The sequence below is a fragment of the Aulonocara stuartgranti genome (assembly GCF_965226115.1).
Source record: "Aulonocara stuartgranti genome assembly, chromosome: 6".
NCBI lineage: Eukaryota > Metazoa > Chordata > Actinopteri > Cichliformes > Cichlidae > Aulonocara > Aulonocara stuartgranti.
This window is the reverse complement of record NC_138944.1, coordinates 32,897,476-32,919,733: the sequence shown is the minus strand read 5'-3', so window position 1 is coordinate 32,919,733 and position 22,258 is coordinate 32,897,476. Positions and strand designations below refer to the sequence as shown.

The 22,258-nt window shown below is 39.7% G+C and overlaps 1 protein-coding gene across 1 annotated transcript; it reads right to left on the bottom strand.

The window, feature by feature from the left end:
- Window positions 1-11,844: 11,844 nt before the first annotated feature.
- On the bottom strand, window positions 11,845-16,591 carry LOC309709257 (uncharacterized protein; the record flags this gene model as incomplete). The annotated part of the gene is made up of 9 exons (XM_082537811.1): window positions 16,496-16,591; window positions 15,928-16,218; window positions 15,611-15,844; window positions 15,401-15,505; window positions 15,076-15,294; window positions 14,421-14,762; window positions 12,595-12,940; window positions 12,432-12,489; window positions 11,845-11,964 (listed from the first exon to the last, which is right to left on the bottom strand). Exons 1-9 carry the CDS (start codon window positions 16,548-16,550, stop codon window positions 11,845-11,847), a joined length of 1,770 nt encoding a protein of 589 aa, XP_082393937.1. The 5' UTR covers window positions 16,551-16,591.
- Between the last annotated feature and the right edge of the window lie 5,667 nt (window positions 16,592-22,258).

The window sequence follows — 22,258 nt, the reverse complement described above, 5'->3', positions numbered from 1 at the left end:
AATAGAGAGAAATTGAATGTATTATTGTATTCAAAATTGAGCCACACTTATGGAGCTCCACAGTTCTTTTCTTGGTGTTTTGGTTGATATCTCTTGATTTTTGCATGTCAGAGAAACAGGCTCTGTGTTTTGCCTTATATGCATCCACAGCTGTGCCACCAATTTACTCACATGGACTCTACCAACCAACCAGAAGCTTCTTAAGCTCAGAATACAATCGTCTGGAGTTTTCTTATTAATTAACAATAAACTTAGTGTACATGTACTCCTACATTTGATGAAAGTGATAAAAATAGACAGGTCTCTCTTTATTCTGACATTTAACTAATTCAAAAGATATTTCAATATTTATTGATCTAAAACAAAAAAGTTTACTCTAAAATTGATGTTCAACAGTAAAGAAAAAACATTTTTTTGTTTTTCACTAAAGTGTATGTAAATATCTGGTTTCAATTGTGAATATACTGCTGTGTATTGAAATTCATCTTGTTTTGCATAGAAATATACTGAACAACACACAAAGCATAATATATAAAATAACATCTACCTGAGTTTTTTCTTTGAAAGAAGCTCCTTATGTCCATTGTTTTGTACATCAGTACATAACTGAAAGTGATTTCGAGTGCTTTGATTAGCCATTGAGGGTAACAACTGAGATTTGAAGAGATATTATTTACATTGTGCTTCTTCTATTTTGGGGGAATCAAAGTTAACTCACCCAAACAATTTATCCAGGCAATTTGATTAAGACACTAATTGATTAGAAAAAAATTCAAACAAAAATAATATTTTCATTAAAGTATCAATACAAGTTCAAAGCTCATTACTGCCACCATGTATCAAAAATTCGTAATTTGTTTTAATTTTTCAGCTGAGTCTATGAAAAATGTTTAATATAACACACAACAGGCGTGCAATAGTATTTGTACACTTGCAAGAAAATTCCCATAGAGCTATATGTGTGGTGTGCAGTGTCTCTCTAAGGAAATGTGATGAAACTGGTGGCAGGCCTTAAAAACATACTGTTATCTTCTGTAAAAGGCTGAGCTGTGCTAATTTACACAAGAACTGGACTGAAAATCAGTGAAAACAGGTCTAATGAACTCAATCCAATGTGAATATAGTGGTTCAGTGATTGTCTGCAGCTAGCTGTAAAGCACCATGGAGGTTGTGTTATGGTATGTGGATCCATATACTGCTGATGGTCTGGTGGCATTTTAGGGTCCCTTTTATCGCACAGCTTAAGGGAAACCTTCAATGACTTGAGTGTATTTGTAAGTGTATGTATGGAGTGAATATGAAGAACAATTAAAAAAGAAAAGGGAAGCAAATACTGCAGACTTACATCAACCAATCAGAGGTAGATTAACCCACAGTGTAGGGAGAGGCAGAGACTTACGTGACACTGTCACAGTGAGTTTACATTTCCTTAATACTCGGTCCAAAAAAGGATAAGCTGTATAACTTCTTTATTGGTTCAATGTTAGAAGTAAACCTGATCAACCACAACAGGATCAGTGCTAAGGTCACATGATGCTACATGAAACATCTTTAAACAGACTTTAGTGGGTCGGTTGTTTCCTGAGTCAGCTTTAAACCACTTCACACTCATATTTCATAGTAAAAGTGGAAGTCACTGTGGTCAAACTGTCATTCAGTAAAGAGAGCACACTAACACAGACATTACAGTCTTTAGTCAGACACACAGCTCACTAGGCTCCATTCAAACACTTTTCACAACCTCCATTTGTGATGTTCTTGTGCTTTCAGTTTGTCAATAGTAATTTTGCCAGAGACTGGAGGACCTCCCTGTTCTCATCAAATAATCTAAGTGTCCCAAAACATCCACTAGGACTGCGTCAATGTGTGTGGGTGCTCCACAGAAGATCTTCCACTGGAGCAGTCTTGTGACATCACTCTACACTCAGCCTTTGACTAAGTTATGATGATTGATGGTCAAACAGTGCACCTTAAATCTGACCCTGCACACAGGGTCAGATTATATAGCGTTGGTCTTGACAATCACAATAAGGAAGACCACACCCAGTTGTCGGTGCCTAAAAGCTGCCAGGAAATTATTTTCCAGGCGGCTCATTACAACCTGATGGCTTGTCACATGGGGTATGACAAAACTGCCCTGTGGTTTGCATCATCCAGTGCTGGAAGCCAGGTTCTGTCCCAAATACCAGGCGGTATGTGCCCGAGGAGGGGGGCGGTGTTCACAGAGGGAAAAGTGGGAGCGAGAGTGGAAGAATGAGGGAGGGTCTGTAGTGAGGGGAGGTCCAGAGGCAATAATACAGACAGAGCTTGGCTGGCCAAGTTGATTGATGGGGGTATGCAGGGTATGGTGTGTGGCTTAGCTGCAGGTTAGGGGTGGAGCAGTGGGTTGTGAATTGGCCAGGGGAACCTGGCACAGCCAGGTCTGTCAGCCTTCACACCAACTACACCTTTCCTATTTTCAGTAGCTACTGGGGCCCAGAGAAGAGAGATGTGTGGTATGTGCAAGGCGGAGAAAGGAGCTGACAAAGTGTATATATGTAAAAATCACTCTAAATAAAAACAGTTAATTTGTCTCTAAAAACACCAGTACAGTAAAAGTTCACCATTGTTGTTAAAGAGGTTTTGGATCTGCATTCATGCTTCTTTTCTACTGCACATGACAATGAGTTCCCCGTACTACTTTACTTCACAGGAACCAGAACTCAATCCATTACAGCACTCGCCTCTGTCAGTGCGCCCAAGAGCAGCTGTGACTACAATGTAGCTTGCTATCGCCAGTGTCTGAATGTGTGTGTGAATGGGTGAATGACTGAATGTAGTGAAAAGTGCTATACAAATGCAGGCCATTTACAGCACTTTTTGGAATGTGGTGGGATGAAAATTGACATTATGGATGTGCAGTTGATAAATCTGCACAGTATGTTTGATGCTGTCATGTCAATATGGACCAAATGTGGGAAATGTTTCCAAAATTAAGACAGCTTTGAAGGGAAAATGGGGAACCAATGTGTACCTAATAAAGTGGTATATTTACTTTTACATTTACTTAGTGTTTAATAATATTTAAAAGAACAAAAAGTAAAGTGAGTTCAGCCGAGGCCCAGTTAATCTTACCTTCTTTATCACAAAGGGTTTATGTTCTGGAAAAATTCAAAATGTTAATCATCATATTCATTGTTCCCAAATAAGGCACACAGGGAGCTCTGCCCACAAGTTGTTCTGATATGGTAAGGAGGTAATCCATAGTAAATATAAGTACCCTGCTTTGAGTTCATATTTATATTCATAGTCAAAAGAGCTTACAAAGAAAAGAAAGTAAATATGAACTCATATTTACTTTGAGTTCATATTTATCACTTCCTGTCTGTCTAAAAATCCTTTTTAAAAATTATTTTTCACAACTTTCCAGGACTTGCTTCTGTACGCACAAACACACACCTTCATCTGTCACCTTCTTATGCCCTCCGGGTGGCTCTTCTGTGTATCCTACTATTAACACATCCTCATCCTCCCAGCCTGTAACAACAACAAAGCTGGCACTCAAACAGCACAGGACACGACTCCTTCATGAACAGCACACAGTCTCAGTTTCAGTGTTGTGTTCACACACAGGCTTAGTTTTCAGGTTCCATTGCCTCAGTGAAGTGAAAGTACATAACCCTCACATTAAAAAAATGAGTGCGGAAAATTCCTCTGGTGCCATCCAGTGGTATGTTCAGTGCACTTCACTATTCCTGTTAATACAACATCTGAAAAAGAAAAGAGTGTAAAGTCCTGCTGTCATAGTAAAAGAATTTCTTCATAAACTCAGAAAAATCAGCATTTGAACCAAATAACAAAAATATTTTAAAAATCTGGTCTCAGATTTATTATTTTACTGTTTTATTGTGAAGCACTTTGGTGTGCCTTAGGGTTTTTAAATGTGCTATATGAATTGTATTGTAGAATAAGCTGAATAACACAGTGTATTGTGGTCTGGCTTGCACTGTCAACAGGTAAGCATTTTTCCAGTGATATGGGGGAAGAAAGAAACTGTCACAGTGTTTGAAACGGACTCACGTGCAGACCAGGTATCCTTGGCAAAGAGAAAGTGCGTTTATTTACAGTGAGACACCAGGTGAGAATATATATACAGTGTGGTGGGGGAAAGGGTCCGGGGGACCAGGGGCCAGGGGGAAACAGGGATTAATCCAATACACGTTCTCAGTTGTTCCCCACACCCCCACTGATTTGTGATGAGGGGTCTTTGGTCCTATTGACCTTGTACAGTTCTAGGCATTCCAGGATCCATGTCAGGGACATTGACTCACAGACAATGTTCCCTCTAATTTTTCATGTGCCTGAGCAAACACACAAACTCCCTGAGCGGACCCTTGGACCACTGTGAGCAACAGCAGATGTGTGCACTCTGGTCACGCCAGCATCAAATCCATCCAAGTTTATTTATTACAGTGGTTCCCAAACTTTTTTTGCTCGGCCCCCTTTGCTTTACAAGAAAATCTTTGTGCTATCAATGCATTTTTCAAAAAAATGCTTCTCTGTGCAAAACATGCTCATGATGCAGGGGGATTAAAATTTTGTTGGGGATACCTACCTTGGTACCACCGCTGTGCAGGTGAAGCCAGTGTGCTTGGACACGTTGCAGAGGAGATTTTTTCTTTTGGTTTTTGACCACCCTGAGTCTTGGGTTGACGTAACATCTTGTTGCTATGCCACCTTAAATTGGTCATGTGATTGGTTTACCACAACTTCTTTATTATTCCTCAGCTAATCAGTCCACACCGCATTTTCTTCTTAGTAACGGCGATGTAACAATAGAAATAGTAATTATTCAGATTACTAGTTACTGAAAAAAGTAACGGCCGTTATTCCCACCACTGATAAAGACACGATTACCTGCATTTCCACTACTCATAAGCTCGTGTCAGTATTTAATGATCAATATCCACAAATGAATATTGGAACTAAATGACACTAGATAAGCACATATTTGACTGAGAACTTAAACTTCACCTTAATTTAACGTCTGCCCTGCTCACATCTCGTTGTCATTAGCGTGTCTTCACTCCACATTGACCACAGCGCTTTGCTAGCTAAAACACGGGTGTCGGCATATAAGGACGCCATCATAACCACTGTGGTCTTCAGGACTTTGAGATATAAAAAGTATATTTATGTGGATTCACCTCTGTTTGCACCATTTTGTTATCAGCGGTTGCATCTGTGCATGCCAAAGAGAAAATTTTCATAATAACAGCTGGATACTGAGCTGACTCTACCTGCCTCTTGCATGTAGCACAAGCGTTTACTACTATAAGGGAGAAGAATTTCAATTTATAAAGGCAGATAAAAAAAACTGTTAATACTTCCATGAACCATTGAGCAAGGCATATTACTAGATAGATGCTATTAGGAATGCTTTCAAAAGGCATCAACAGCACAAATACAGTGGATATCATTCACAGAACAATGTTTTCAACCAGGATGTAAACATTTTCAACAACATTGCAAGCATTGATCAACAACCGCTGATCAATGGCTATGAGTTCCATTCACTGAGAGTTGGGGAATGGCTGCAATGACAGCATTGTAACATGGTGAAAGATGTACCCTTAGGCCCCCTGCTCGATTCAGAGATGGTGGTTGTTGATCAATGGTCATGAGAATTTGCATAATTATGACGAAGGAACTGACCTCCCAGCCCATCGTTCCTTCAGTGAGCTGGTTTCAGTCATTATGCAAATGTACTGTTTATAAGATTGGGGAAACCTGCAGTCAGCTGAGACTGAAGAAGTCAGTTGGATGAGTGATGAAATGTTTCTCCCAGTGAAAACGTTACGTCCAGATGAACAGAATCAACTTTTGGAGACAGAGAATGAACTTGTTATGCTCACTGTGTAACTGTCTCCCTTTATAAGAGCATTTTTCTGACACAATACTTAGCAGTGGCATGCAGTGACTTTTATAGAAAGGAAAGCAGCTGATAAGCAATTAAAAGTCTTGACTAGATACTCACAGTCTCTAGTGAAATTGAAATAAGCCCAGTTTTCAGTGAAAATATCAAACTGCAGCCACAAGATGGCAGTAATGTAAAAGAAACACGTTGTTGCAGAATTTCTGAAATACAAATCTGAAATAAAAATCAGTGATTATTCTTTACAAGGGAAAGTCTAAGCTAATTATCCACATATGTGTGTCTCGTACCAAGCTTCAAGCATCTGGAGAGTATTGTCAATTTTTTAAAATACCATCATTGATGCAGTTGTCTTCTTTGAAAAAGAAAAAGGAGTACATTCTGTTAAAATTATGGTCCCCAGCTATAATATACTGGGCAACATGGCGGCATGGTGGTTGGCACTGTTGCCTCACAGCAAGAAAGACCTGAGTTCAATTCCACCATCAGCCTCTTTCTGTGTGGAGTTTGCGTGGGTTCTCCCTGGGTACTCTGGCTTCCTTCCAAAGACATGCAGCTAGTGGGGTTAGGTTTATTGGAAACACTAAAATTGCCTATAGGTGTGAATGGTTGTCTCAGTCTATGTATTAGACTAGCGACATGTATTAGACATGGTGCCTAAGACAGCTGGGATAGGCTCCAGCGGGCCCCCCGACCCTGAAGTTAGATGGATATAAGATGCTGTCGTCCTTACATTTAGAAGAAGTGTATGACTAGGAGCAGTCCGGTTGTGCTGCATGGATGTTGTGTTTAGAATCTCTCCACCACACTCCTCTTTTAGAGGCAGAAACGTGCTACTTGCAACGTGAATCTCATGTGGTTATTTGGTGGTTCAGAAAAAAATTCAAGTGACGAGAAACCTGCAGACATGACGACCTGAAAGTGACACGATGAACAGTCAGTGTAGTGCAGCAGCTATCTGCCATCATTCAAATCAACTTGAAGTATTCTTTGCTGCTCTGTACTTTACCATGATTCTTATTTTCTTTCTTTCCTGTAAAAAGAAAAAAATCACAAGATATGCTCATAAAACTTGCAGCAACAGCAAATTCGAATTAGTTATGAGAGTTTTACCAGAATGAGAGTAGAGACTTGTAACACAGCTGTCTGTGGTTATCTTGTGGCGTGAGAAAAAGAAACCAAGAGAAAGAGGCAGATGATGTCTATGATACTGTAGTTCACTATGATGCATGCAGAGCAACACTTTTGAAAGAGCAATTTATTATCACACATCTGGATCTATACTGTTTCTCTACAGACTTCTTCTTTAGACTAATTAGTCAGTAATGACACTTTGATATTGAAGATCTCATCTTTAACTGTAAGTTTCTCAACACCAATGTATACTACACCATACTACACTAAAGTAATTAAGTAATAAGTAAACAATTAAATGACGTAAAAGTTCAGTACCGTAAAATTATATATAAGAATTCCAGCTTCTCATGTCCCTTTTTACCCATGTTGCTGTCATTCGGTATCTTTACGTCTATCACTATGTCCATCTTCCTCTCCTTGTCCACCACTACTATGTCCATTCATTTAGCCATCACCAGTTTGTCCATCTATATCTCAAAGTCCCACAGGATCTTAGTTCGGTCAGTCTTGGTCATTCTCGACCACCCCCCTAGAGGGAGGTCCATTTTGACCTCGGGACTTCCAGAACATTTTCCAGGCCACAGATGTTTCTGTCCTGCCTGCTAGCATCTTACACCCTGCTGTTATGTGCTGGATTGTCTCAGGGGTACCTTTACACAGCCTGCACCTGGGGTCTTGCCTGGTGTGATAGACCCCAGCCTCTATGGATCTTGTACTTACAGCTTGTTCCTGTGCTGCCATGATTAGTGCCTCTGTGCTGTCTTTCAGTCCGGCTTTGCCCAGCAACTGGTAGGATTTCTGGATGTCAGCCACTTCCTCTATCTGATGGTGGTACATACTGCATAGGGGACTAACCTTTTGTGATGGTTCCTCCTCTTTCTTGGGTTTCTGCTGCCTGTGGTATTCACTGAGCATGCGGCCTGATATATTTGTGCATGTTCGTTGTGTCGTCCTGGACTGTGGTGCTGACACTCACTAGTCCCCGGCCTCCTTCCTTCCGCTTAGCATAGAGCCTCAGGGTGCTGGACTTGGGGTGAAACCCTCCATACACGGTTCGGAGCGTCCTTGTCTTGATGTCAGTGGCTTCCATCTCCTCAGTTGGCCAGTTTATTATTCCAGCAGGGCGTTGGTGTTGATAGTCCGGATCTAGTTCTTACCATTCATCTGACTCTTCAGGACGTGCGTAACCCTCTACAGGTACTCAGTGGTTGCAGCTTTCCTACCGGCTTCTTTGTGTCTTCTATTTGCCTGTGGAATTCCCAGATACTTGTAGCTGTCCTCAGCGTCTGGAATGTTATCTTCTGGTAGTTCGATCCCCTCAGTTCTGACCACTTTTCCTGTCTTCATTACCATCTGACTACACTTCTCCAGTACGAATGGCATTCCAACGTTGTTGCTGCATATCTTGATCGTGTGGATCAGGGGATCAATATCCCCTAAGCTCTCTCCTGTGTATATATTGTGTCAGTCTCCCTTTGTCCTTTATGGATCATCAGCTCACCTTCCCTCAGTGTTTTCTAGCTTCTTGTGCCTCCTAATGTTTTGCTTAGTGTAGTTCTTTAAAGTTTTAGTTTTATTGTAATTTTTTTTGTCTGGATTACCAACCTGATAAATGGTGCCTTTTATTATAGTATTATTGTCTCCCATTGTCCGCATTTGGGTCCTCGACCTCTACACTTGGTCTGCTCATCCCACAGACCCTGACAGTTACTGGATTTTTCTTTTGTGGTGTAAAAAAATTAAGAAACATGATGACAGAAGTTTTCATTTCTGACAGCATGCATGAAAACTGCCCTTTTTGAAGTACTAACAAGTTTTCTTGCATTTTGCAGGACATTTGTGAAACATGAAGTTCATTATTACACATTTTTCAACTGAACAATTCAAGCACTGCTACTTTTCTTCTAATTTCTTCTGTATAATATCCCCGAACACAGAGTGAACACTGACCGATATACCAGCTGTGGTGTCTCTGTTTTGATGCTGAAGTTATTTCAGACAATAAAACCATCACTGGTTACAAACTCTTTTTTTTAGTGAGCAGGCAGTGACTTGATTGTGGACTCAAAGTCACCCGTGTGGTTATCAGTGAAGTGCAGTGTTGTACAGTGATGAGCTGGGATGTTTTCATCCATACAGTCAAGGTTCAGCTGAGGAGGCAAGACAGTTATTCTAATTTTACATTGAACTGCTTCAAACCTTTGGCTGATTCTTCTACAGACCATGAAAGTGCCTTGAAAAACTATTCACCCCCTTGTTGATTTTTTTTATATCTTACACTTAAAATGATCAGATCATCAAATACATTTTATTGTTAGACAAAGATAAGTAAATGCAAAATACATTTTTAATTGATGATTTTAGTTATTAAAGGAAGAAAGCTATCAGAACCTAATCTTGCCTCCCCTATTTTAGTAGCCTGAAAACAGAACAGAGCTAGAGTCTAAAGATAGAGGCTTGCGTGGCTTCTGTAGCCTCAACCAATTAAATGCAGTGAACTGTGCACTCATCCACATCCTGTGTGTTGACGTGTCGTGGTGGGTCCCCTCAGTAGCTGGAGACTTGCTACAGTGGTGCCAAACATACCATACCAGCTTTATTTATGAAGCACTAAAACCATGGATCACTAAGTTCTGTACATATACAAATAGCATAAACACAATAAAACAAAATAACACAAAATAAGATAAAATAAATAAATGAATAAAATAAAAATAAAACAAAACATGTTAAAACAAGTTGATAAAACAAGTTGAGTCAACCCCTCAAAGAGTGCCAAAGGCTTCAGCAGATAAATATGTTATAATAAGAGTTTTAAACTGAGAAAGAAGAGGCCTGCCTAACGTACAAGGGCAGATCATTCCACAACTTTGGAGCGGCTACAGCAAACCCACGGTCATTCAGAGATTTAAAAACAAAAAAATTCACCAAGTTTCACAGAGAAAGTTCGCTGTGCCAAATAGGATGTGAACCACTGCAGTGTGGTACTCCTAACACCCGCCAACTGCTGTAAATTAAACTCTTATGATCCACTCTATCAAAGGCAGCAGTTAAATGTAAAAGCACGATAATAAGACTCACCCGAGACAGTTACTAAAAACACATCATTAAAAACTCTTAGAAGGGCAGATTCTGTACTATGCAAAACTTTAAAACCAGATTGAAAAACTTCTAAAATACTGTGTTCTTCTAAAAAGGACATTAATTGCTTGTAATCTGCTTTTCATTAATGTTTGAGATCAAAGGCAGTTTGGAGATTAAGCCTGTAATTTGCAGTAATATCAGGATCAAGAGCAGGTTTCTTGAGTAGAGGCTGAATCAATGCATGTTTAAGATTCACAAGTACAACACCAGAGGGAAAACCACTATTTACAATGGATTGCACAAATGGTGCTGTAGTGAGGAAAACCTCTTTGAAAAATCGAGGAGGGAGAGCATCATAAGGGGAACCTGAGAGCTTCAGGTGAGAGACCAACTCCTGCAGGCAAAGCAAAGAAACTGGTGCAAACCTGTCAAAGTCAACAGAGATATGGACAGGGATAGAAGGGTCGAGAACGGAATAGGACATCTGCGCTTTCACCGATGATTTTCACAAATTTCCTGAGAGGACTCGACACCAACAGTCTGTGGAGCATGAAGGACCACGTCAGTGGTTTTTAAATAAGGCGTAATGCTTACAGGAGTTTGCCTGAATAACAGCAGCAAAATGTTTTCTCTTAGCATCTTTAAAAGTTTTCTGATATGAATTCCAGTAATACTGTAATGTTTGGTATGACACCTGAAGTTGATTCTTCTTCCATTTACGTTCAGCTCTCCTAAACTTTCTTCTGACAGCAAGGAAGGAAGGGAAACCTCAAACAAGACAGGCTTATGATCCTACCATACAACATCACAAAACCTTTAAGTTAGAGGTTAACCATGAGTCAAATCAAGATCCAACGTGTGCTCACATTTTTGTGTAGGCACAGACACAGGTTGCACAAAATCAAAAGAATAAATAGGATTTAAAAACGTCCATCACAGTACATCAAGCAGAATCCACAACACATACAGATGGTCGAGGTGCTAGTGCAGATGGTGGCAGACCTGGTGATGATGCAGTGTTAGCAGGTGGTGGTGCATCAGCAGAGACACTGCAGGAGGAGACTGAGTGCCAGAGGCAGGTCTTGGAAAACCTTGGCCTGCACCGCCACTGCTGGATGAGAGAGGGGGGTGATCTCCAGTCTTTTTTTAGTCTTTTTAAGCCATAGTCGAGGCATGCTGGTGGCCTATGACTGAATGGATCATATGGCTGTTGCTTGTCTTATTGGGAGAGTTACAGACGGCAAGGCTCAGCCTGCTGCAAGAATCACAGGGAAGTTTTGGGCAAGCTATGGTGGAGTTATGCTCTACAAAGATGCCACAAACCCTGGTTTGATCAGGGTCACTGCTGGAGGCAGAGTGGGTGGAGATAAGGTGTCTAGATGGGGACAGCCACAAAACATTTTCTTCATTTGTGGATAATGGCTCTTACTGTGGTTCGCTGGAGTCTGAAGCCTTTGAAATATCTTATGTAAACCTTTCTAGACTGACTGATAGATGTTAATGAGATATCTTCTCAGCTGTTCTTGAGTTTCGTTGAACCATCACATGATGCTGCTTTTTGGGACTTTTTAGCCTGCTTCAGGTTCTATTTAAGAGATTTGACAGTATTCAGGCCTGAGTGTGGTTAGTGAAATTGGACTCACAGAAAAGACTCACTTAGGGGTTATACTGGGTCAGAAGTTGTCCACAGAACCATAGTGGACATGGTCTTATAAAGGGGGCTCAAATGGAGGAATGGTGGAATAGAGATGATCCATTTCATCCTCTGAAGAATTAAGTCTGGGGTAGTGATGATCCTGCTCTGCTGGTTGGGGTGAGATTTCATCATACTTGGAACCAAAAAAAAAGAGAGAAATAACAATTTGAGACGTTATTATTGTTATTATTGTTGAACTTATTGCTGATCTTTCAGTGCAGAGCTCAGCTGGAGAGAGGATTAACACAAAGTAGACTCACTCATAGCTCTTATATGGTAGCTCAGCTGTATGAGGTGGTATGTTAATAAAATGTTTAAAATCATTTACATGGAAATTTTTACAGATTTATGACCTCCACCGTGAAGTACAGGACGTGGAACATTTGGTACAAAATATAACTGTCAGCAGAACAAACTCACTGCCTACTAAAACAAGAGAAGAAAACCAGAAATCAACAATTCTCTGATTTTAATGATTTGGACATCTATTTTAAAATGAAGCCTCTCTCCTAGCTGGTGTGAAAGAAGCATGATAGATGATGCTGATGTTTTATGTTATAGTACAGTTTTATATATGTACACAAATATGTTTTTCTTTACCAGGTGCGAGTCATCCAGAGTTTCATGTCTTGAAGGTTTGTGAGAATTACTCTTTTTTCTGGTTTGTAAAAAAAAAGTGAATACAAAGATGAACACGTGGTTAGTCTGAGAATTTGAGACTGAATCTGATTGAACCGAGAGAGAAAACAGGGCTCATCCTCACCTGATCCACCAGCAGACAGTGAGAAGTATTAAAACCAGCAGAGCTGCAGAAACTCCTGCAGCTGCTGGTGTCCATGTTCCTGTGATACTTTGGACAGTGAGAGTCTTTGGAGCAGAGCTGATATCTTTGTTGGTTTTCACAGCACAGGAGTAGCTTCCTGCATCCTCCCTGCTGACTGGGTCTAGGATCAGATGTTTGTTCTGGTTCTCTCTCGGGGTCAGAGGTCGACTGTTCAAGTACCAAATGTAGTTTGTGTTGTCAGTCAGAGGACAGCTGGTACTGCAGGTCAGTGTGACTCTCTGACCCTCTGTCACCACTGCAGAAGGACTCATCTTCACTCTCAGCTCTGAAAAACACTCAGACTGGTCAATAAATGTAAAAAGAAACTTTCAATTGTAGGATTTTATGAATTAGGAAAAAAACAAAATAGATCTTGTCCTCAGCAGGTCTTGAAATAAGGTAAATACAACCACAGATGAACAATCCAAGAGGACATGTTACACTATGCAATTATTTATGTAATAAATATTGAGCGGACCTCAACTAAAGACACCTGTACTGCTTATGAGGACTTAAGAGGCTAAGAACCAAGCAGATGACCAAGGTAACATCAGCAAGTGTGATCACTTCAATAAAAACAGAGGTTTTAGCAGTTTGTGAGTTAACACAATGACGAGGAGGAAAAGATATCAGCAAGACCATTTCCAGATTATGTAAGAATTTGTATATATATATGTATTCATGTCCATGTGCCCACCTGTGTCTGTGTGTATTCATCTCTCTCTCTCTCTCTCTCTCTCTCTCATTATATATATATACACACATTTAAATATATATACATATGGATTTTTAAAAAATATTTTTATATCATTTATTTTAATTATTTCATTTATTTTGACTACGTTGTCCCTCTGTTCAGCACGTTGGCTGACACTTGGTGTCTGTTAAATGTGCTATACAAATAAAGGTGACTTGACTTGACAGACAGTTTGCCCTCATTCTACAGTGAGACTGATTCTTCAGGTGTGGAAAACCTTCAAAACAGCTGCCAATCTTCATAGCAAAAGGTGAGACCGCGCAATGCTCAGAGAAACTGCAAAAAAACAGAGTCACATCTAGCATGTCAAAGGTCAACGTTTATGATGCCATATTTAGAAAAAAACTGAACAAGTATGGCTTCTTTGGAGGGATTAACAGGATCAAACCTCTTCTCAGGTCATGTTTATCATGTTTCTTACATCATGCCCTGATACACAAAACATTAGACCTTTCAAAAGGCTGTACTCTCCAACCTACACAACTGCATTTTAAAGGTACTATTTACAAACATAAGGTTAGTTGTCAGTTTCCCAAAACAACCATGTCAACATTACAAAGTTGCTCAGGTAATCCTTTTCTTTTTCAAAGCATGAGAAAGTTGTTTAAAGAAAACGAATTAAGATTTTAAACATAACAGGATAACAGAACGCAGGTTTAACTTATTTGTAGGATTTGGTAGACTTTTCTCTCATCATATTAATATTATAATATCACTCACCAGAACATGAAACACATAAAGAATCTACAGAGTAAATATAGAGTGTCTAAATCTGGCAGTGTCAGAAATTAATTTGCATAATTTGGTATAAAGATCTGGAGACGTTTGGTGACTCCATCATGGATGCTGTTGTGGATGGTTCTGCTCCGGTAACCAAAGATGCACCTACCTGTGGCAGCAAGTGATCCAAGGGCCAGAAATATAAAATGTTACTGTACATGTGACAGCTGTTACATAATTTGAGGACATTTTTGGTACCTGAACACTGAGTCAAACAAGCTGTAATTACCTGTGACAATCAGAGTAACTCCAGGAAAATCAAACTCTTTCACTTCTTCATTTTCTGTTGTGATGGTGAACCTGTATTCTGCTGAGTCATCTCTCTTCAGCTTCTTTAATCTGAGGATGTGCTGGTTCTTCATGCTGTCATCATACTCCACATGATCTGCATCCTCAGTCAGGTTCCTCCTGATGTCCTCCTCAGCATTTCTCTTGACTTTATACCAACATTTAGACTGTATCTGCTCGTAGTCAGGATGTGAGTATTTACTGGAGATGTTGACTGAAGATCCTTCCAGAGCACAGATTCTGCTGTGGACATAATTCAACACCCAGCAGGAATCATTTACACCTGAAATATCAATGAAACAGAGAAGAGATATTTTAACTTAATTAGTCAAATCAGTTTATTTCTATCGCACATTTAAACGCAACAGATGTTGACCAACGTACAAGTAAAAATAACTTTAAAATATACCAGTAATTACTAATACTAATAATAAAAAAACAACTAAGTACCCTATGAAAATAATAAGAATTGTGATGTGATCACCAACGTTTTAAAACTGATCCTGAACTTTACAGGAAACCAGTGTGATGATTAGTCTTAATTGCAAGAAGTGGTGGTAATACTTTGTAAGTGGAGAGACAATAAGTTTACTCACAGACGTCAGCAGAGCGCACATCCTCAAGACCTTTTACAGCACAAGACAAACCGTCATGATGAGAGATGGAAACTAGAATCTGTTTTCCCTCCTGCACTGTAGGCTTTCTGTTCTCATACCACACAAAGGAAATCAGAGGCTCAGTCAGAAAACAGCTGCTGTTACAGGTCAGTCTGATGTGATCTCTGTGTTCAGCAGGAGTCCTCTGGACATGAATTTCTGTTGGGAGATGATGAACACATTTTCCACCAGTTCATCTCTGTCATGTCAAATAAATTAACAAATAAAAATGAAGTTTCAAAGTGCAGTTTGTCCAGAACTTCACCTCTGGGATATGTGATGGAGCAGGACTCGTCCACTGATGTCTGCTGAGAAGAACACATTCTCCCTTTAGCATAGGTCACACTGAAGCAGGTCTCTGTGATGGAACCTGAGAAAAACCAACAACTTTCAGTAAATTCATTAGAGTCTGAAGAGTAAAGTGTTTGTGTTTAACATCTCATAACATGATGAGGAGGCGTCCATCATGACTCACCCACAGAGACTTCAGGGGCTCTGAGATGCTCGTAGCCTTTGACAGCACAGGAGTATGTGACTGCTTCCTCACTGCTGAGCAGCTCTTGGTACCAGGGAGACCAGTCCTCATAGAGAAACTCTCTGTTCTTGTACCAGATGTAGGCTGCAGGCTTTTCAGTCAGAGGACAGCTGCTGCTGCACATCAGTGTTACTGTCTGTCCCTCTGTGGCAGGAATCACCTTTACCTGCAGCTCTGAGAGGTCACATGACCAACATGAATACACTGATCATTCATAAACTCATTCATTTGTGATGCATTTGTAAAAAGAACTGTACCTGTAACTTGGAGATGAATTCCACTTTGTTGGCACTTTGATCTGTCAGCAGTTTTAATGCAGCAGTAAAAATTTGCATCTCTCTCTGTCAGATTATTGATTGTTAGAGTGAAATTACTCTCTGCTGACATGCTGTACTTTACATGTGTTTCCTCTACTGAGAACATTATCTTGGAGACAGTATCGTGTCCAGTGTACCAGCCATTTCCTGCAGTGGGATGTTGATGTGAGCAGGGCAGATTCACTGATGAACCTTTCAAGGCACAGATGCTGTTTTGTTTTCCCTGAACACCTTTAACACAACATGTGATTAGAAAACATGGTGAACATTTATGCTAACTTTCTTTTCTGTGCTAATCTGTGATGACAGCATGTTACTGTGAAGGATCACAATCTGGTGCTTTGATACACTTGAGAGTTCAGAACAGTAAAAGTACAAATCCTGTTAACTGTGAATCTTCTGTTCTCTAAAATCATTTTGTAACTTTCTGCAGGTTTGACACTAAAACTCCTGCCTTCCAGAAACAGCATCACAGTCATCATGAGGAGGAGAAAGAAATTATTCCTACCTGAGAGACACAGAATGAAACCCATGAACAAACATCCAGCTTCTGCCAACAACATGGCTGCTGTAGATTTTCTCTTCTAATGAGAAAGTTGATGTATGATGATTGTAAAGAGCCGATCACTGCTGCTCTCAGAGTTTGGAAAATATCAGAAACATGAATGTTAAAAATCAACATCTGTCTACCAGGAATCACTGACTTGTGTGAGTGTGTCAGCAGACAAACTGCATTCAGGTTTAACACCATCACTTCCTCATTTACTTATTTCCCCCACAAAGAGCCCTCTAGTGAAGAATCGAGATATTGCAGGAGCAAGTCTACAACTATACCTTTGCATTTGCTCCTTATCACTATTGATGGCTTTATTATTGTTTTACTTTAAGGATTCCAATTTACACATTTTAATATATGTTATTAGATCCTGTCAGTGTTTTTTTTTTTTGTGGTTAAAAAAAAGTTGCACATTACCCAGAAAAAGCTCAGTGAAGTGCAGTCTGTTTTCACGATGATCATTCTGCTCTACTTACTGAACTGAGATGTTTTCATGCTTGACATCAGGGTTAATCTGCAGAGACAAGACAGTTATTATAAATTCATAAATTAAATTACATCAAATGATTTGGATGATTCACTTTGCAGATTCAAGATTCTTTATTTGTCACATGCATAGTTGTACGAGTTCAACATGCAGTGAAATGAATTGTGTCCTGAAACGCTCCCCGATTAAAGAGGACATTATATACACTAAGTAAGTAAAATATATACAATAAGTTAATTTAATAAAGCAATCTGGAAATTTTTAATTAAAAGTCTGAAAATGTACATTGTGTGAGTGGAATGTTAAAGTGTCTTGTGCCATATTAGCACTGCAATGTATTGACAGAGCAGTGCAGGTGGTGTAAACAAGTGCCCAGAGTGATGTAAACAGAGTAATACAACAGAGTGACCGGAGTAGTGCAAACTGTAATGTATAAGGTGATATACACAATAGTGAGGCCAAGAAGAGTCAGACATGATATGAGATGATGTTCTGGAAAGTTCTGTAATGTGGCAAAAATCAGTCCTGTCTCAGTCATCTAACTATAGGTTCAGAAGGACGTTTTGATTTGCGACTCACAAAAGGAGTTGGCTTGGAAGTAAACAACTGGGACCTTTATTCTCAGTACCATTCATAAACACATACATTCTCTTTGTGGTCAGAGTTCGGGGCTGAGATATTTTTCTGTTGCTGTGACACACTTGACCGCCATTAGAGGGAAGATCCCACAGGAAGAGACAGGTAATGCTTCCTGTGCACGAGGCGCATGGTCCTTGTAACACAAGACTGCATCAAAGCCTGTTATTGTCACAAGGACAATAACAGGTTATAGCTTTAGATGATGAAAAGGGATTTTGTAGCCCTGTATTTCGCATGGGTTACATGACCATTGAATGTTAATTATACAAGTGTTTTGAGCCATTGGAGCTGCTAAAACAAATAAACTACCGACTTTCTCTGCGAGGATAACTGAATGGTCTAAAGTTTTTCCAAAATCTTCTAGTTTCCATGATGAGCATCATTCATTAGATACTGAATGATTCACTTCTAAATTTCTGCCTGTAGGCCTCATGTACAAGTATATAAGTGTGCAAAATTATCTCTTTAAGCACTTCAAATGGAACGATAGTTATCTTTTCAAAAGTGCTGAAGTACAAATGTACCTCAGACAACTAAGGCAGGTAGACATTACTGCAATGTTTTTACTGCATTTTTGGGTGAGAATTTGGGTTTGTTCAGTCGAATGCCCTTTCTACTCTGAGGATATCCTCAATGCTTTTACTTCAAGCTTTTTTAACTTTAACTTTGGAGATCATGATCTTCTTTACACACTTTATCCTTTTCCTGTGGCTCCAACTGTGATGTGTTATCCTGAGTACTGAAGTTAAAGTAAGTGAATCCAGATAACAGAATAAAGAACTCAGTTAATACAGGGCTCAGGTGGAGGCCTTAAAAAAGGTTACAGGTAGGTGTATGTGAGACAGAAAAAGGCTGCAAAACAAAAGCTTAAGATTGATTCCTGATGGCAAATAAACGATCATTCGGATTAAGGGAAACAGGACAGATGAGGAGATGTTTGTGTTTGTACCTGCTGTTTGTTGTCTGATGTTTCCCTTCTTGGAGACTGACTGGAAGTCCTGTTTCTTCTGATTCATAAAAATAAATTAAACAGTGAGTGAACAACAGATTTCAAAACACATTTTAAATGTGATTGAAACAGAACAGAGTGATGCTCACCTAAAACCCAGCTTCTGCTAAGATCATGACTGTTGTGGATTTCAGCTTCCAGTCAGAAAGTTGGTTGGATGATTCTTTTACAGCCGCATCCTTTCACAGAAAAAGCAGAAAACAAAACGGAGATTTCCGATTTCCTGTCCAAACTAAAGAAGTTTTTGTACCCTTCTTTAGCTACTTTCTGCTAAAACCCGAGAAGATACAGAGAACATGTCGTCTCTTTCAGCTGCATGCAGTTGTGTTAATTTGTGGAGGTGTTGGTGATAAAACTGTTTTCTGCATTTATGATGGAAACAAACTTCTGTGATGAAGAAGATTCTCCAGCTTCAGCCGTAGTGGTCTGTAAACACACTGTAAACACACTGAAGGAAATGATCAGTGAACATAGTACATGAATATTGTATAAATACATGTGACTGTTTCAATTTTTGGTGTTCAGTGTTTTTTTGTTTTTGTTTTTTTTTACGTAACTCATTTTTGCTCAGATCAGTGAGATGAAGTTGTGCAGAATGATCGAGTGTAATATTGTAAAGCTTATTCTGCTGTTATGCTGAGACCTGTGTTTTGGGGAAACCAAGAAGAAGGTGAGCAGAGATCAGTGAATGAGTCCTGCTCCATCACAGCAGACGTCTCTGAGTAAGACAGAGATCTGTTTATTTTAGTCAAGTTTTTTTCATACAGGGCACTGAATCAACTTTAAAATCTCCCATTTAAATTTCCAGTGTTCTGGATAATAACTGCTGGGGAGTGAATTAAATCAGCAGGATGCTCTGGAAGGATTTTCAGTCTAATGATGGAGTAAAACGATGGAGAAAAGTTAAAGTGGAAGATAAAAAGCTGAGATTGTTCAATGTATAACCTTAGTCCCTTGCTCAGCTTTCCTTGACTGGTTGTTAGTTCCCTGTTTTGATCCCTTTTTGTTCCTTCAGCCTTGTCCCCGTGTCCTGTCTTCACTCTGAGTGTCCTGTCTTCATGGTCGTCTTTCTTATTTTCCCATTTAGTTGTGTCACGTTGATCTTGCCTCCTTTAGTCATGTCTCTCTTCCTGTTTTATTTTAATGATTGCTGTGCTTTCTTGTCTTCAGTTTTACTTCCTCAGATTAGTTAGTTATTCTCAGCTGCATTCCCACCTGTTTCCTCCCCCCTTTGTTACCTCATGACTGTTTATTTTGAGTCTCAACAAACTGTAAAATCAAAGCTTTTTCATGTATTTTAAAACATGCAAGTAAATCAGTTCAACTCTGTAACCTGTGAATAAAAACCTTTAAATGCTGTTTTGAGACTTTGACATCAAATGGTTTAATCCTTTTATCAAAACCTTCTCACTTTGTAAAAAAGTTTGGCTCATATAGAGTTCAGACATAAACATTAAATGTGAAGGATTTATGTGAAACTTTACAAAAATACAACTTCTGAAATAGAGAAAAGCAAAATAATATATGCATCAGAAAACAGGAGAGCAAAAACAAAATGAGAAAGTAGCACCAACTACTGTATAATACATCACAGCAGCACTGCAACACTCACCGGCCAATTTATTAGGCATGCCTGTCCAGCTGCTTGTTAAGACAAATGTGCATGCAGACATCTACAGCAGACATTGTTAAGATGAAACTGCTCAAACTCAGTTCAAGATACCGAGTCACTGTAATTCCTTTGTATTTCATGCATAGGAAATATTTTTTTAGGGTTAAGAAGTTTATGAAATAAGGGCATCCCACAATAAATCATTCATTGTAACAGCTGTCAACAACTGTGCTGTGTCCTGTAATGTTAGATACCAAACTGCACCAGTAGAGGGTGGTGTCATAAAAGAGAGAAGGAAAACGACGTCCAGAGATAGTTAAGATGGCGAACTGATAAACAGACATGTAACACCCTGCTGCATTCAGTCATGTAGGTTTATGTGCTGCATTCCTTAACAGGCATTTGTTCCTTGCTGAGGACTTGTTTCATCATCAGCCACCACTATAAACTGACCATTTTTCTTCTGAATAGATTGTTGAGTTTCTGGTGAGCTCTTCAGGTTGTACTCTGACATGGCTGCAGGGTAATGGATATGTGGCTGTTGAACACAGCATCTCTCTCAAACTTTCACAGTAGAGTAAGTCTGTAAGTCTGGGTCTGCTGGAGAGACACCAGATGCTCCGTCAGAGCTGTAACTCACAGCAGCATAATGAGAACACTCCTGTTGTCTGGGCTGATCTGACTGTACGGTGGAACAAAGAGGAACCACATGCCTGAAGTAGACTCTGCTGTAGTGGACTTCATCCTCCTGCTTTGGTTGTGTTGAGATGTCATTAACAGGACCAAGGCTGAGCTGAGGGAAACAAACAGCATTAATTTATACTGTACTTTAAACTTGACTCCTTTTACTGTATGTTGAGAAAAATGAAATGACCACTGGAAAGATGAGACAATTCACAAACTCTAATCTCTACCTGTTCAGACCTTTCAGTTGTTGGAGGCTGAGCAGAAGTTCTCTGTTTCCTGGTTGAAGTGAATGAACTGAAAAATTAGTGACTTCAGAGCAGAGATTGAATCTACTGCTGTGAACCAACACTTACCTAACCCACCAGCAGACAGTGAGAAGTATTAAAAGGAGCAGAGCTGCAGAAACTCCTGCAGCTGCTGGTGTCCATGTTCCTGTGATACTTTGGACAGTGAGAGTCTTTGGAGCAGAGCTGATATCTTTGTTGCTTTTCACAGCACAGGAGTAGCTTCCTGCATCCTCCCTGCTGACTGGGTCTAGGATCAGATGTTTGTTCTGGTTCTCTCTCGGGGTCAGAGGTCGACTGTTCAAGTACCAAATGTAGTTTGTGTTGTCAGTCAGAGGACAGCTGGTACTGCAGGTCAGTGTGACTCTCTGACCCTCTGTCACCACTGCAGAAGGACTCATCTTCACTCTCAGCTCTGGAAGAAGAACATTGGCAGTGTTGTGTTTAATGTATTGTTGTAAACACAAAACATTTTTCAGTAACTCAGTAATGTAATGTGTTACTGTATTAAATTCACTAATCACATTACAGTTGCAATTATGTCATTTCTTGCATTGCAAAGGTTTTTCTGTTATCTGCACACCGGGTGGAGAGAAAGAAGAAAAATTCCAAACAAACTTTTCCTTCCTGCCACAATCAGCTGATTTCAGTTTGTGTGCAGGATTAGGAAAAAAGGTAGAGCGGTCTACAGCCTCTCCGGATTGTAGGCAAAGACATTACTTTTATCTTTATTGCACGTAAAGACAAGAGCGCGATGATAAAGTGGAAACTGCATCTAGAACAAAAAAACAACTGTGTTATGTTGATAACACAACTTTGGATCTTTGCAAACATCTGCACAGACTGAGTGAATGCTGACTCCAGCCCATCAGCCTGAACTTCAACAGGTAACAGAAGCAGTGATGAGCAGACAGGCTGCAGCCTCTGTTTCTACCTGTTTATGTTTCTAAAGTAGAATCACTCTGGATCAAAGGTTTTTGTGCCAGTTTTCATCTTT